At 45.4% G+C, this 14,397-nt stretch overlaps 1 protein-coding gene across 1 annotated transcript; it reads left to right on the plus strand.

Annotated features, from left to right (window-relative positions):
* The first annotated feature begins 1,214 nt into the window (after positions 1-1,214).
* Positions 1,215-13,937, plus strand: trib3 (tribbles pseudokinase 3). Its single transcript, XM_043710834.2, has 4 exons — positions 1,215-1,350; positions 6,760-7,053; positions 10,023-10,315; positions 11,472-13,937. Exons 2-4 carry the CDS (start codon positions 6,766-6,768, stop codon positions 11,923-11,925), a joined length of 1,035 nt encoding a protein of 344 aa, XP_043566769.1. The 5' UTR covers positions 1,215-1,350; positions 6,760-6,765; the 3' UTR covers positions 11,926-13,937.
* The last annotated feature ends 460 nt before the right edge of the window (positions 13,938-14,397 follow it).

Genomic DNA, 14,397 nt, shown 5'->3' on the forward strand with positions numbered 1-14,397 from the left:
GAATGAGTTAAGTAAAAGAACTGCATGCCTCTAATTCTGATCTATTGAGTATTCTTGATTTTAATCACTTTAGCTACCACTTGGGTTTGAATGTGGAGGTGCCGGTGTTGGACTGGGGTGAACAAAGTCAGAAGTCACAGGACACCAGGTTATAGTTCATCAGGTTTATGTGAAATCACAAGCTTTTGGGGCACTGCTCCTTCTCCTGACCATGGAGCTGCGCTCCAAAAGCTTGTGATTTCAAATAAACCTGCAAGACTTTAACCTGGTGTCCTGTGACTTCTGACTTTGGTCCTGAGCTGTGGAACTCCCTCCCCAAATCCCTCATACTTGATCTCCACCCTCCTTCACGATGACCTTTCTCATCAACTTTGCCCTAGCACTGGGTAATTTACCTGCATTCTGGCTCAAATAGTATCGTGCGAAACACTTTGGCACATTTTCCTTTTCAGGTGTGACATAAATACTTGGCTTTGTGTGGTGCAGAACATTATCTCATTTGGGATGGCGACGGTTCCTCAGACTTACAGGTTTGGCGATATTGATGCTCGGAAGAGAGTATCTGAAGGATAATTTTTCTACCCGCCCACCTTTGGGGATCTGGTGAAAACCTGTCTTTGAAACCAGGTGATTTATATATACATATATTATATTCCTCTTCTTGCCCGCCCCCTTGATACTGTGTCGCCAATAGTTTGTGTGTGTTATACCGAGAGGGAGGGAGAATGTTGCAATCGGTCGCCAGTCATCGTCAGCCTGTTCAGAGTGAGAGTGAAAGCGTGTGGACTGTGTAATAATTCAGCAGGATTACAGCAGCCTAGCATCATAGTGTGTCTTTGCTCTCGGGACACACACATCACACTCTCTTACTCAGTCGCTCACCTTCAAACCAAGAGGAAACACACAGAAGACAAGGGCAACATTTTATCAGTCTCATGGAGAAAGGACAGAGATATTTCTGAGGACGTCGAGAGTTTTAACGATTTCCTTCCATCATTTGGCATTTCAAGAACAAGTTACTATTTCATTTCCCCTGCCCAGGAATTACAAAGAATATTTTCCTTTTGCTGCTTCTTGAATTGAGACTTCACTCCGAGAGCTCAGAATGTTACTGGATGGTGGGAGGTAAACGTTACCCAGGATCGTCGGGGGCTCAGAGACCACACGTGGGGAATTACTGACAGGGGGAGAGCATCTGCGAATTTCCACTTTCACATCCGAGAGGGAGAGAGAGAGAGACTGTCGTCTCAGGTTCTCGGAGATTCCTGCGTTACTGGGAATACCTCGTCGAAACTGCTTCGAGCGAATCTCCCACCACCCCCCCTTCCTCCTAACGAAACAAAACCTTTAGTAAGTGGTGCCTGTTATTATACATAAATATAAACGTGTAGTCGAGAGTTTTAGTGTTTAAGACTGAACCTTAAACATCGGTCCCTCTAAAATCGGGGCGGGTGTTTAACCCTTTGTTGAGAAATTCAAGGGGGAGAGAAGTTATAGATACTTAAAATTGTACTTATGGCCAATCTGTGTTACAGAGAATAATAATATTGTTCCTTTTGTGTAAAGTTTACACAGGAGTGAAGGGACATAAACTTTTTTTAAAAGTTCTTTCTCTCGCTCACCCCCCACCCCACGGTAACGGTTTTGATGCTTGAAACTCTGGATTAGTTTATGTTTGAATTCTTGAAAGTTTCCTTGAGATATTCTCATTTGGAATGGCGAGTGTGGCAGAGTTCTGGAACCGCATGGACTGACTGGAGGCGACTCTCTTTGTGTGAGAGACATTGGTTTCCCTTATGGAAACTGCACACGCTGTATCCCTGGAAAAGTCAAGGAGCGCGTAGGAAATTTCTGTATCTTCTTAAGGGGGGGGGGGCGAATCTGGAGAAAACCGAGACCCCCACACTCCCCGAGGTGTTGGGAGATCATTGGGGTCTTTACATAAGAAACAAAGACAACTTCCTCTGGGTTTATTTTTCTGGTGGGGTGTAGACTGTCTGGAACAAAGGAGACGGTGCCAGCAAACGCTGGTTTAGTCCCTTCAGTTCTGAGGAAGGCTCACTCGAGCCGAAATATTAACTCTGATTTCTCTCCACAGATGCTGCCAGACCTGCTGAGATTTTCCAGCAATTTCTGGTTTTGTTACTCCCCCCCACCCACAAACAAAAAGGGTGTTTGATACTGAGAGAGAAGGTCCTGAATCTCAAAATGAGACTTTTTTTTTGGTAAACCTCTTTATTTTTTTAAAAAGTGACTAAGGAGGTTGGATTGAGTTGGTGACACAGATCAGCTGTGCGTTCCTTGAGCAATGGGAAAGGTTGGTGGGGGTTGAATGTCCTCCACTTGTTCCACATATACGGAAAGGGTTGGGTTTTCCTTAGTATTCTTCCCAAGGTATTCCTGCCATCTCCTCCCTCCTCCAGCCTAATCTGTTCATGAATGTGGAGCCCCTGAACTGTGAAAAGTTGTTGCCTGTAATTGGGATAAATGGCTTTCAGCTTTTCAGTCCAACTCTTGTCTTGACCTTTAAATCTCCTTCTGACCATTACCCCCTCAATGTGGTGCCGAGTGTGTCTTTGCGACACTCCAACCCCTTTTTGAGTGAGGGCCATCTGTTCACCACTTGTTCTGTAGTGGTGTCTGCACTGACAATGCAGGGGCCGGACTGTGATCCAATCTACCTCACTCTTCACAGTAACAACTTGAACTTAACACTCCAGTGAAACCCAATAGGACATTTTATTGTCAACGGATTTGATATAACGGATTTGATCATGAAAGGAGAGATAACCATGGAAAACTAGGAGGGGGATATTGCAACCAGTGACCAAAAGTTTGGTCAGAGACCTAAGGTTTAACAAATATGTTATAAAAACGGTGAGGGGAGAGAGCAAGAGGTATAGATCTTACCGGCAAGGTGGATAATGGCAATACCTCTTGGAGAGTGAACAAGTTAGGACTGTCTGTCTGGGAGGAAAGATTTGATAGAGGTATTCAAAAGCCTGCAAGATGTCGACAGGGTAGACAGGGAGAAACTGTTCCCGCTCGTGGAAGGATCAAGGTCTAGAGAACATGGATTAAAAGTAATTGGTGGAAGAAGCAAAAAGCAATGTGGGGAAAAGCTTTTTCATGTGTCTGGTCAGGGTCTGGAATGTACTCCCGGAGTGTGTGGTATGGAGGCAGGTTCAATCGAGGCATTCAAAAGAGGAATAGACTATTGAAAGAATAAGGTGCCAAGTTACACAGGCAGGACAATGGTGACAATCGGACAGCAGCAGACACAATGGGCCGAAAGGCACCCTCTTACACTGTAAGAATTCTGTTCTGTGGTTCTGGTGGAGCGATTGAAGTCACGGACGCTCCCAAGGCTTGAACTGGCAGAGAAGAGAGATCACAGGAGCTGTAGAGTGATGCAAGTGAGAGAGAGTGAGGGGCAAAGCCTTGGTTCCAAAGGCAAGTCACAGCTCCCAGGTGGATGAAGCACTGAGACTCTGGATTTGTAAATTCTTGCATGCTTGGAGCAGTTTTGTGGTCATTAAGTGTGAATGCCTGTGTCGTGTGTGTGCAAGATACAGGCTGTTTGTACCATTCAGAGGTGAGGCATGTCCTTGAGTGTCTAGCATTGGCAGTGTGACTAGCTGGGTGGTGATTATTACTCAATTATTTGATTCATCCTGAGTGTGATTCATCGGAAGTAACTCACTTTGTGAGGTAGTCAAGAGCTAGGGATAAGAGTCTTGCTTTTTATCCTCGTTAATGCAGGAGAGTTGTTTTAAGGCAGTTATGCTGCATTGGTAAAGCTCCCCACGTCTGAGCCAGGTAGCCTGGGTTCATGCCCCTCCTGCTCCTGAGGTGTGTTGTAACATCCCTGGACAGGTCAGTTAGGAAAATATCTTGTCGGAGCGTTGATGGATGTGTGTTGTGTTGTATTTTGTGGGACTGGGGAGGATTAAAGATAAACCTGTATGTGTAGTGGGGGGATTTAGAGTCTCCATGTTTCTCTGAGACTCAGTGGATGCAACTCTACAAGGTTGTGTGTACCTCTTGTACGAATTGCATGAGCCAACTATGCCCACAGCACCACCTACTGTATCAGTGTGGCATTTCCACTTGAAGTCTTGCTCGGGGAATAAAGATAAAGGGACCATAGTCCTACTAGACAAACAGGCTACTCTCCCATTAAAGAGAGAAAGATGACTGGTGGTGGTCTAACCTGAGGGTCACCATTGCTCAGGCGAGGGGAGAGGTTGAGAAGGAGAGTCCTGCATAGTGTCCTCAGCCATTGTGGGAAATGAACCCACACTGTTGATATTACACAGCATCATCATTCAGCCAACTGAGCTAACTGACCCTCACGTAAGTACTGACTCCTGGTCACTATTGTGTTGTAGACCCCATACCTGCTTGAATCAAGATTTTGGTCTCATTTCTACAATGAATCCTCTTGATTTCAAACTTCACACACTGTGCACAATTGGAATTTCCAAACCAGGTGATTGTGAATCAAACAACTCACAAACACTGAAGTTACTTTCTAGTCTGTCTTTCAGAATACTCATCAATGTCAAACAAACATCGTATTGACACAAAAGCTCCTGTAAGCATAAAACAGGTTCAGAATACAAGTTCTCCTATGACTATTCAGAATTTAGTAGGCAATTTGATTTGAGTTCTTTTTTTGCAAGATATTAAAGGATATTGATAGGTGAGAGAGATAGAGAGAGAGAATGTTTGTGCTGGCTGCAGAGCCCAGGATGGCAGGAACTGGTGTAAAATTGAGAATTGGTCCTTACAGAAGTGAAATTTGAAACGCAAAGTGCAATAGAAACTTGGCACATGCTTCTGCAAATAGCAATTGATGCTAGATTGATTGTTACACTTTAATTCCTGTTGTTTTCATGTTGAGGATATGAGGAGATGTGGCACAAAGGCAGCTGTGTGGAATTAGACAATTCAGGAACTCACTGAATGGTGGAAGGGCTGAATACTGTGCACTCCCAAATCCGGTGCTGCTGAGTGTTGATGGGTTAAAACATGCCGTAATGGAATAAACACCTCAGTGTTATGGTGGAAGATGAGCAGTCACAAAGCAATTTACAGCACCTTTGCATGTAGTAATTCACCCTGAGGCACTTACATTCACTGGAGTGAATACGGAACAAAATTTGACCCTAGGCCACATAGAAATATTAGGACAGATGACCAAAGACTAGGACAAAGAGGAGAAGGGGGTGGTGCAGGCGCTAGAGGTTGATGGAGGGAATTGCACTACTTGGGGCCTGCGTAGTTGTAAGCATGGCTATGAATTAGCACTTTATCCTTTTCCCTTATCAGCATGCACACACAACTGGAGGTGCGAGATATCACGGTACGACTTGGCTGCAGTACAAAGGGTCCACTGCTGATCTGCAATGGACCTTGTGACTTTAGTAACATCAGAAGTTTGCAAAAATGGTTGGGTTCATGTAGCCTTGCAATTGACATGCTATCTCTACATTTAGACATTAACGATGCTGCCCTAAGTGACATTTAGTTATGGGGATGGGCTCGGAAGTGGGTTCAGGGGAAAGGCTGCAGGATCAAGCATTCTAGATGCTTCAAGGAGTTGATGCTGCGGATGGAGAGAAACTGTTTCCTCTTTGGGATGGGGGAGGAGGTGGTGGTTGTTACAAAACATGGTGTCAAAACCGAGAATGGAAGGTTTGAGTTATAAGGAGAGGCTGGGACTTTTTTCACTGGAAAGGAGGAGGTTGAGAAGTGACCTTACATAGGTTTATAAAATCATGAGGGGTATAGGTAAGGTGAATGACCCTAGAGTGGGGGATTTCAAGGTGAGGGGGCATATTTTTAAAGCGAAAGGAGAAGGATTTAAAAACAACTTGAAGGGCAATTTGTTTTACATAGAGTTCGTGTGTAAAATGAACTTCTAGAGGAAGTGGTGGATGTGGGTACAATGTTTAAAAGGCATTTAGATAAGTACATGAATAAGAATCGTTCGGAGGGTTGTAGGTTGTAGACCAACTGCACGCAGAGGGACTAGTTTAGTTTGGGATTATGGTCAGCATGGACTGGTTGGACCGAAGGGCCTGTTTCCGCACTGTAGGACTCCATGAGGCTGGCACAATGGCTCAGTGGTTAGGACTGCTGCCTCACAGCGCCAGGGACCTGAGATCAACTCCAGCGTTGGGCGATTGTCTGTGTGGAGTTTGCACATTCTCCCTGTGTCTGGTGGGTTTCCTCCGGATGCTTTGGTTTCCTCCTCACCACCTGTGTAGGTTAGGTGAATTGTCTGTGCTAAAGTGCCCACAGTGTTCAGGGATGTGTGGGTTAGGTGCATGGGTCAGGGGTAAATGTAGAGTAATTGGGTAGGAGAATGGATCTGGGTGGGTTAATCTTTGGAGGGTCGGTGTGGACTTGTCGGGTTAAATGGCCTGTTACCACACTGTGGGGATTCTATGGTGACTCTAAATGAGAACTGAATTATTTAGAAATGATATCAGAAAGCACTGGTGTCACACAAAAACTTGTGGAAATCTGGAACATTGTGAGTCAAAAAGCACTTCAGGGAATGAATCAAAAATCAAAACTGGTTAGATCTTTGTTAGTTCAGGGTGTTGAGCAATGTTGGAACCAAGATGTGTAGATGGAGTGAAGGTACAGATCAGTCACAAAATAACTAGATGCTGGAGCTACCTGTTTAACTCTGAAGTTGACTTTGGGAACCACCATGTAAAAACTTGTCATTTGCTTCCCCCTCAGATCCTTATGAGTGTGAACGCCCAGAGATCGCTGCTGTCGCTCCCGCCCAGGTTGAAGAGGTTAGACTTCGATGACGCTGACAACCCCGATCTCCCCAAATCTAAGCGAGCCCGTGTGAGCCAGCTCTCTATACCAGCCTTATCTCCATGCCTTGGCTCGCCATCCCCAACACCCTCCTCTTCCGATGACAACACCGTGTCCCGCATTGGACCTTATCTCCTGCTGAATCCCACTGAGGCGAATAACTGTTACCGAGCCATCCACACTCACACAGAGCAGGAATACATCTGCAAGGTACGCCGAATGAGTGTTATTGGGAAAGCAGGTCTTGCTCTCTGGGTAGCTGGCCACTGTTGCGTACTCTGGCCAAAGGACCACACGAGAACCTGATTATGTTCCTTGGCCTGTGGGAGGACCCCAGTGCGAAGGACAGTGAGAGCAGGTGGGTGGGTGAGGGTGGATTGGAAGGGTGTTGGAGACTGTTGACCTCAGCCACAAGGAGGGAAGGGCATTTGGTATCAGGGCCCCAGGTGGTTTGTGTTTTCAGGAGAAGTAGCTGCAGGTCTTTGCACTATGTTCACTTCTCACTGTTGAAGCCAACCCAACCTTTCGAGGCAACTTCCAACCACAAACCACGCTGCCGTGTGCATTTCTTGTAAATGGTCAATTTCCTGTGGCCCTGTGGTGTAACAGATTCTACAACTTCTCCGTCACCACTTCTGATTTTTCCTGGTCCTTTTATCATTTTCAAACAATGCAGCCATTCCACAAACAAGACCACTTCCTTTTTGCTGCTTTCTCCTTTTCCCAAATGGGAGAACACACCGAGAGATTATTTTCCCCCATTGTTTGTTCTCTGTGAGAAACAGGATTGTTTGACGGGCAACATTAGCTCGGAGACCTCCCTTTATCAGACAATGACCCAAATCATTTAGGTGTACAGCTGTGTATGTGCGTCTGTGTGTATGTGACTGTATATGTATTTCTGTGTGTGTGTCTATGTGTATGTGTCTATGTGTATGCATCTGTATGTATGCGTGTGTGCATGTGTGACTGTGTGTATGTGTGCGTGTGTGTGTATATATGTGTCCGTGTATATGTCTATGTATATGTGTCTGTGTGTATGTCTGTGTATGTGTGTATGTTTATGTATGTGTGTATGTCTGTCTGTGTGTATGTGTCTGTGTATGTGTACCTGTGTATGTATGTGTCTGCGTGTATATGTCTATGTATGTGTGTCTGTGTGTGTCTGTGTGGATGTGTCTGTGTATAAACTGGCGCCATGATCACACTGCCCTTTGTACCACAGAACTGTCTTTCTCTATGAAGCAGCTGGAGCTGACACTGGGGGAATCTTGTAAACGGTTTCCAAAGATCGAGAAACAAAACTGGATAGCGATTTCAGCATCACCTTCGTTATCCGTGTGACCTGAAGTCTGTGCATAGTTTTTGCCAATTTCACTTCAGGCCGGTTATGTGCTGATCCCATAGAGGAGGTGGGGTATTTGAATTGAGGTGTGTTTTCAGCAGCCTAGACTCCAATGTAAGAATTTCCTGCCCAACCTCTCCATCTGTAACCTAAACGTATTCTCCTTTTATGACCCAATCATGTCAATCAAAGTTTTGATCCATTTGGCAGACCAATATCTACATAGTGTACTAGGCAGCTAAAAAAAACTTTCAGATTTAAGAAGGGTTTTATTGTAAATTTACTGCAGTTTCCATTTTACCCTTGATCCTTCCAGTATCCAGCAGCCCAATCATCCATTAGGGAAAAACCCACCTCTTTTATAAAAAATAAACCCAATCATCAAATTAACAAATCACCAAATTACAAACACCCCCTGTCAGGGGCAGTAGAAGAACACAAGTGTTTTGTTTAAGTCTAAAAGGAACAAAATTACAAATGATAAGTATTGACTGCCACAGGTACCTGAATCTTAATCAAAATCCAGCACCAAAAGAACACAGCTCTTTATTTCTTTTGAAAATAAACCCACCAGCAATGAATGAAATATCAAGTAAACAAATTACAAACATCATCGACCAGGGGTAATGAGCACCCAATTACAACTCCTGCCCACTTGGGGCATTGTAACAATAACAAATATGTAAAAGGTAAGGAAAAGAAGGGAGGAAAATAATCAAAATGGTGTTGGAGGGGGAGATAGTGTTGTCTAACCCCAGTGCTGTCCACCTTTTAGAACCCACTTCTCTCTTTTTTTCTTACACTCCTTCAAGTTGGACATAGTGGCTCAGTGGTTAGCACTGCTGCCTTATAGCACCAGGGTCCCAGGTTCAATTCCAGGCTTGGGCAACTGTGTGGAGTTTGCACATTCTCTCTATGTCTGTGTGGGTTTCCTCCCACAGTCCAAAAATCTGCAAGTTAGGTGAATTGGCCATGGTATAATTGCCCGTAGTGTTAGGTGAAGTGGGGAATAAGTCTGTGTAGACTGGTTGGGCCGAAGGGCCTGTTTCCACACTGTAAGTAATCTAATCTTTAACTTGCCCATAGCGATAGGTGCATTAGTCAGAGGGTAGTGGGTCTGGGTGGGTTACTCTTCAGAAGGTCAGTGTGGACTGGTTGGGCCAAAGGGCCTGTTTCCACACTGTAGGGAATCTACTCTAAATTAAACAATGAACCACAAACACTACCCACCAGGAGTCAGTGCAACTGCAACAACCAATCTCAGGTAATGAAAGAGGGTGGGGTTAAATCAAAAGTGTTGGAGGGGTAGGAGCTGACTTTGTTTTTTTTTGTATAGCTCACCGTCAGATCACTTTGGTCACTAGTGAAAATAACAATCTATATGCACTGCCCATTGGGGACAATGCAACAATAACAGAAGGGAAGGGTAGGGAAAGAGTGGGGTTTTCGTGTTAAAATGGAGATGGAGGGGAAAACACTGTACACTAGCCCCTATGGTGTCAACCTCCCTCTAATTGCAAAAATCTGGCTCTCTTTCCTCATCTATTCAGACTCAACCTGTTTAGAGTCCCCGAAACATTAACTTTGATTTCTGTTCGTGGATTCTGCCAGACCTGCTGAGCTTTCAGTTTTTGTTTCTTAAATATAAAGTCTAATGATTATTGCATGCTCTCAAATGACTCCGTTGGGAGTTGCATTTTCAATACAGTGTGGTCACTCGTCCTAATACCTCCCTGGGTGCCAAAATGCTGTTTGATTTACAGCTCAATGATGAGCTTTGGGAAGTTGTCACTGTTGGTCTTCACTGACTTTCCTCTTCCTATTTGCACTGTAGGTGTTTGCGATGAAACGCTACAGCGAGGTGATTGCACCCTACGCCCGCCTGCCACCTCACCCTCACGTGGGTCAGATGGCTGAGGTGATCGCAGGAGACCGCAAGGCCTACGTCCTTTTCCAGCGTGGCTATGGCGACATGCACTCATACGTGCGGACGTGCAAGAGGCTGCGTGAGGAGGAGGCTGCTACCCTCTTCAGGCAAATGGCAGAGGCAGTGGCACACTGTCACCAACATGGAATTGTGCTCCGGGACCTCAAACTGAGGAAGTTCATCTTCGCCAACAGACAGAGGTGAGTACAGGGAAGATTACAGAGGCTGCGTTGCAGACATCTCCGTAAATAACACTTTCTGCGTTAGATATCTGTCTGTCTCTGCCTGTGTGTGTGTTTACATGTCAGTTTCTCATTGTGTGTGTATCTGCGTCCAGGTCATTCTGCTGTAACGTGTGTTCGTCAACGTAATGGACAAATTGGGGGAACACTGTTCTACGGCATGAACTTTTAAAAAGTGTGTTGGCTTTAACGTGATTACATCGCCAACACTTTAAGCGCTGTTTCTAAAGTGTGATTTTTCTATAACATGGGGTTGCACAAGAACACGACCATCACGTTTTAAAATAACTGATTGAATGTATATCAGTGATTGGGTGTCTGTTGTGTGTGTGTCTGTCAGTGATTGTACCTGGTTTGTGTGTGTGTGTGTGTCTGTGTTTGTCAGTGACTGTATGCCAGTCTGTCTGTATGTTTGTCAGTGTCTGTGTATGTCTATGTCAGTGAGAGTGTGTGTGCATGTCTATCAGTGTGCATGTGTCTGTCATTGATGTTTACCTTCTCGGACCTCAGTCTGAACCCTCAGTGGATGTAAAAGACATTATATTGAGGAAAAGCAGAATCCTCTCCAATAACCTAACCCATGACCGACATCAATATTTAAGCAAAATCATCTCTTTTTATGTCATATTGTTGTGTATGGGATCTTCCTGTGCACCGCTTTGTCTGCCATGTTTTTCCTACATTGCAGCAGTAGTAACGACTCACTGATGATAAGTAATTAATTGGCTGTGAGGTGGTTGGGGTTCCCCAGAACGTGGGCGTAGACACACGCTTTCATTTTCAGACGAGACTAGTTGCTGTAAAACCTGGGCAGTCGCAAACTAGTTTCTTGGTGGTTCTATTGCCTTGTGCCAGGGACGGTGCAAACAGTAAAGGAGACACTGACGTAAATACATACAATGAGGTGTTAATATTCCTATCCTTTAAAAAGTAGGAACTTTTGACATGTTTTTCTGGTACATTTTAATAAAAATTAAACCAATCTTTTTGCAACGAGAGAAAATGAAGAATTGCATGTCCTGGGGGATTGTTTCTGTCGTAACAGTTAAAGAGTAGGCTTGGGCTGACATCTAAAACCACAGATTCTCAATGGATCTTTCCTTTACACTTTCAGGAACAAATTGAGACTTGAAAACTTGGATGACGCCTGTGTCCTGAAGGGAGAGGATGATTCCTTGATGGACAAACACGGTTGTCCTGCTTATGTAGGGCCAGAGATACTTAACACCAAGCAGTCATACTCAGGGAGAGCTGCTGACGTCTGGAGTCTGGGAGTGGTCCTTTACACCATGCTGGTGGGCCGCTACCCTTTCCAGGACATGGAACCCGCCGCACTCTTCAGTAAGATTCGGCGAGGTCTCTACACTGTCCCGGACCACATCTCCCCCAAAGCCAAGTGCCTGATCCAGTGCATCTTGCGACGGAATCCTGCGGAGAGGTTGACGGCTAGTGAGATCTTGGATCATCCTTGGTTCAGTTCCAATTTCAACATGACCTTCAACAGCAGCTCGGGCCCATCGACTGACCAGCTAGTCCCTGACGGCTACACGGAGGATGCAGATTTGTAGATTTCATTTTTTGTCAAAAAACCGTTTATAAAAAAAGAGGAAAAGTATTTTGAAACACTGACGGTCACGTTGTGCCTTCTCTGTGAATTGGACAATGGGCTTTGACCTTCCACATCCTTCCCTGTTGGAGTGGTTTTTGAGGTGAAAGAGCTTGGAGGGTTGGGGGGAAGGAGGTGAGGGCTGGGTGCGGATCGTCCCCAGGATTTTCCAGCCGGAAGATGGTGCCCCATGCATCAAGGGAGGGGGAGGGTGGCGTAAGCATGGGGTGATGGACACCACTGATTGGTCAGTGTTTACGGCAGCATGTCATAGCAGTGGGTCTTTGAACAAGTGGGCTGCTTGATCCAGTTTGAGGGCCTCCGTGCCCCTCCCCTGACAGACAGCTTCCAAACCTTTCGGAAGTGCATTTCCCTCCCCACCCCCAGCTGCGGTAGAAAATGAAAACAAACCTCTGGCCGACCTGTTTGCAGCTAGAGGTTGCCGATAGCAATAAGTACACAACCAGGATTACCTCAGGACTGAGAGACTATGATAGAGGTGCGCTGTGTTGAGGGAGGGGGCATAGAGAGTTATGGTAGCTTGGTCGACGAATGAAACCCGGAAACCTCTGATCTACCATTCCACTGTCTGTCTAGTGAAGGGCTTGTAGCAGTGATGCTGTACAGAGAGCTTATGTCCAGTTTCCTGTGACCTCTCCTTCAACTGGGGACCAAAGGTGTTACTCATTGTTGGGTATGGGACGAGGGCTGTCACCCGCTCGGCATGAACCTTGTGACGATCGGGCGACGTGGGGTAACCCACCAGCCCAGTGTTACCTCTGTACAGTAACACCCAGCCTTCCCTGGTGATGCTGGAGGAGCGTGAGAATGGGGCAGACTGTCCCACTTGAACTGACAGCTCCTGGCCGAGTCCCTTCATTGTACAAAAGCTGAAGGATTGCTCTTCCTCTCCCTCCTCGATAGTGCTTTCAAGAAATGCTAAGGATCAGCAGCAAGTACAGACGGAAGATGTTTCCTGTGTTTTCACTTTCATCTGATTTCCCCCTCCCTCGCCCACCCTCCTTCACAACCTCCCCCCCTCCCCCAGACATAGTATTGATGTAGAAATGACTGTTGCCGTGTTGAGCAGTGTGAGCCCTCACTCTTGACCAGATGTTGTTGTTGTAAGGACCTTACGTGCATCACTCGATACTTGACAATGTTTAATCCCTCTTCAGTGTTTACAGAGAGGAAATAAATGGGTTTCATGGATCCTGACTGACTTGAAGCATGGGATGACGTGAAATTACCAGATACTTTGGCACTGGAAGGATTAATCAGCAAATTCAGCCCTGCCTTTTGCCAAAATAAAGTGTCTGTATATTTGTTTGTCCCAAAATCTCGGTGTACGTTTTTACCTTGACAGTGTTAGACTGCACCCTTTAAAAATGTTAGAGAAAAGCCTTCTTGTGTTTGCAGGCACATGTCTGTCTCTAGGTGGCAGCATTGAGACAATACAGTTAGTGCTTTGTATGACCCGTCTTGTCTTACATGTGGCCTACTCTCTGCTAAATGTCAGACGTGCTGTTAAGGGATCAATGCATTCATTTGAAGGGGGCCAAATTAAATGGAGACTGTTCTTATTGGGATGAAGCTTTGGCCGGGATTGGGAGCATCACTGGCCATGCCAGCATTTACTTAATTGGCCTGACCATTTTTCCAGTAAAGACTGGCAAACTCCACAGCCATCAGTTGTGGTGCCTTCAGTAGGTGAGCAAACCCTGTTTCCCACTGACCCTGTATCGCAACTTGGCAGAAATTCACCAGAGGAACAGGACTGGCTGAGTTATCACTCTCATCTGTAGCAGGTGCAGTTCCTCGTGTTGTATTATACAGGACTGTATGATGCAGTCATGACAAGTTGATGTAAATATATTTGATAACATGCAGCAATGCCAACACTACATTTGAGTTATTGTGTGTATGTACTGGTTGTATATTTGTTGATTTTCAATTAAAAACAATTGTATTTTTTGTTTGGTGTTAATTTTTTGAATCACACAAGTCCAGTTTCACATTTCTTCAGGGTGTGACATGGCAGTGTTAGGGATAAAGTGGTTGATATAACATTCCTTAGAAATTAGTCGTTCAAGGCTCAGTGCACAGTGCCAAGAGGTGGAAAGCTGAATTTGTGCAACAGGTAAGATGGGAAGTGGAAAGTTGCCTGGGGATGTCCTGTCCACTGACAGCAGGTCAAATCTAGAACAAAGAACATTACATCACAGGAACAGGCTCTTCGGCACTCCAAGCCTTCGACACATTTTGCCCTTCCACACCAAAACTGTCTTCACTTACAGGATCCATATCCCTCTGTTCATCTAAAAACAGTGTCCTGTGTGAGGCTCAAGCTCACAACCTTCAGGCTATGAGACTATCCTGCTGACTCCTGCACCAACGAGGCTAATCCAGCAAGTTACCATTCCAACCGTCTATC

This window comes from Chiloscyllium plagiosum, unplaced genomic scaffold (genome assembly GCF_037043375.1).
Source record: "Chiloscyllium plagiosum isolate Xiang-an unplaced genomic scaffold, Cpla_swu_hap1 HiC_scaffold_15, whole genome shotgun sequence".
Classification (NCBI taxonomy): Eukaryota; Metazoa; Chordata; class Chondrichthyes; order Orectolobiformes; family Hemiscylliidae; genus Chiloscyllium; species Chiloscyllium plagiosum.

Bases quoted from the DNA above. Each gene is read 5' to 3' on its own strand.
- trib3 (XM_043710834.2), top strand. From the start codon at position 6,766: ATGAGTGTGAACGCCCAGAGATCGCTGCTGTCGCTCCCGCCCAGGTTG. The intron at 7,054-10,022 runs GTACGCCGAATG...TTTGCACTGTAG, and splicing joins AGCAGGAATACATCTGCAAG to GTGTTTGCGATGAAACGCTA. The intron at 10,316-11,471 runs GTGAGTACAGGG...TTACACTTTCAG, and splicing joins ATCTTCGCCAACAGACAGAG to GAACAAATTGAGACTTGAAA.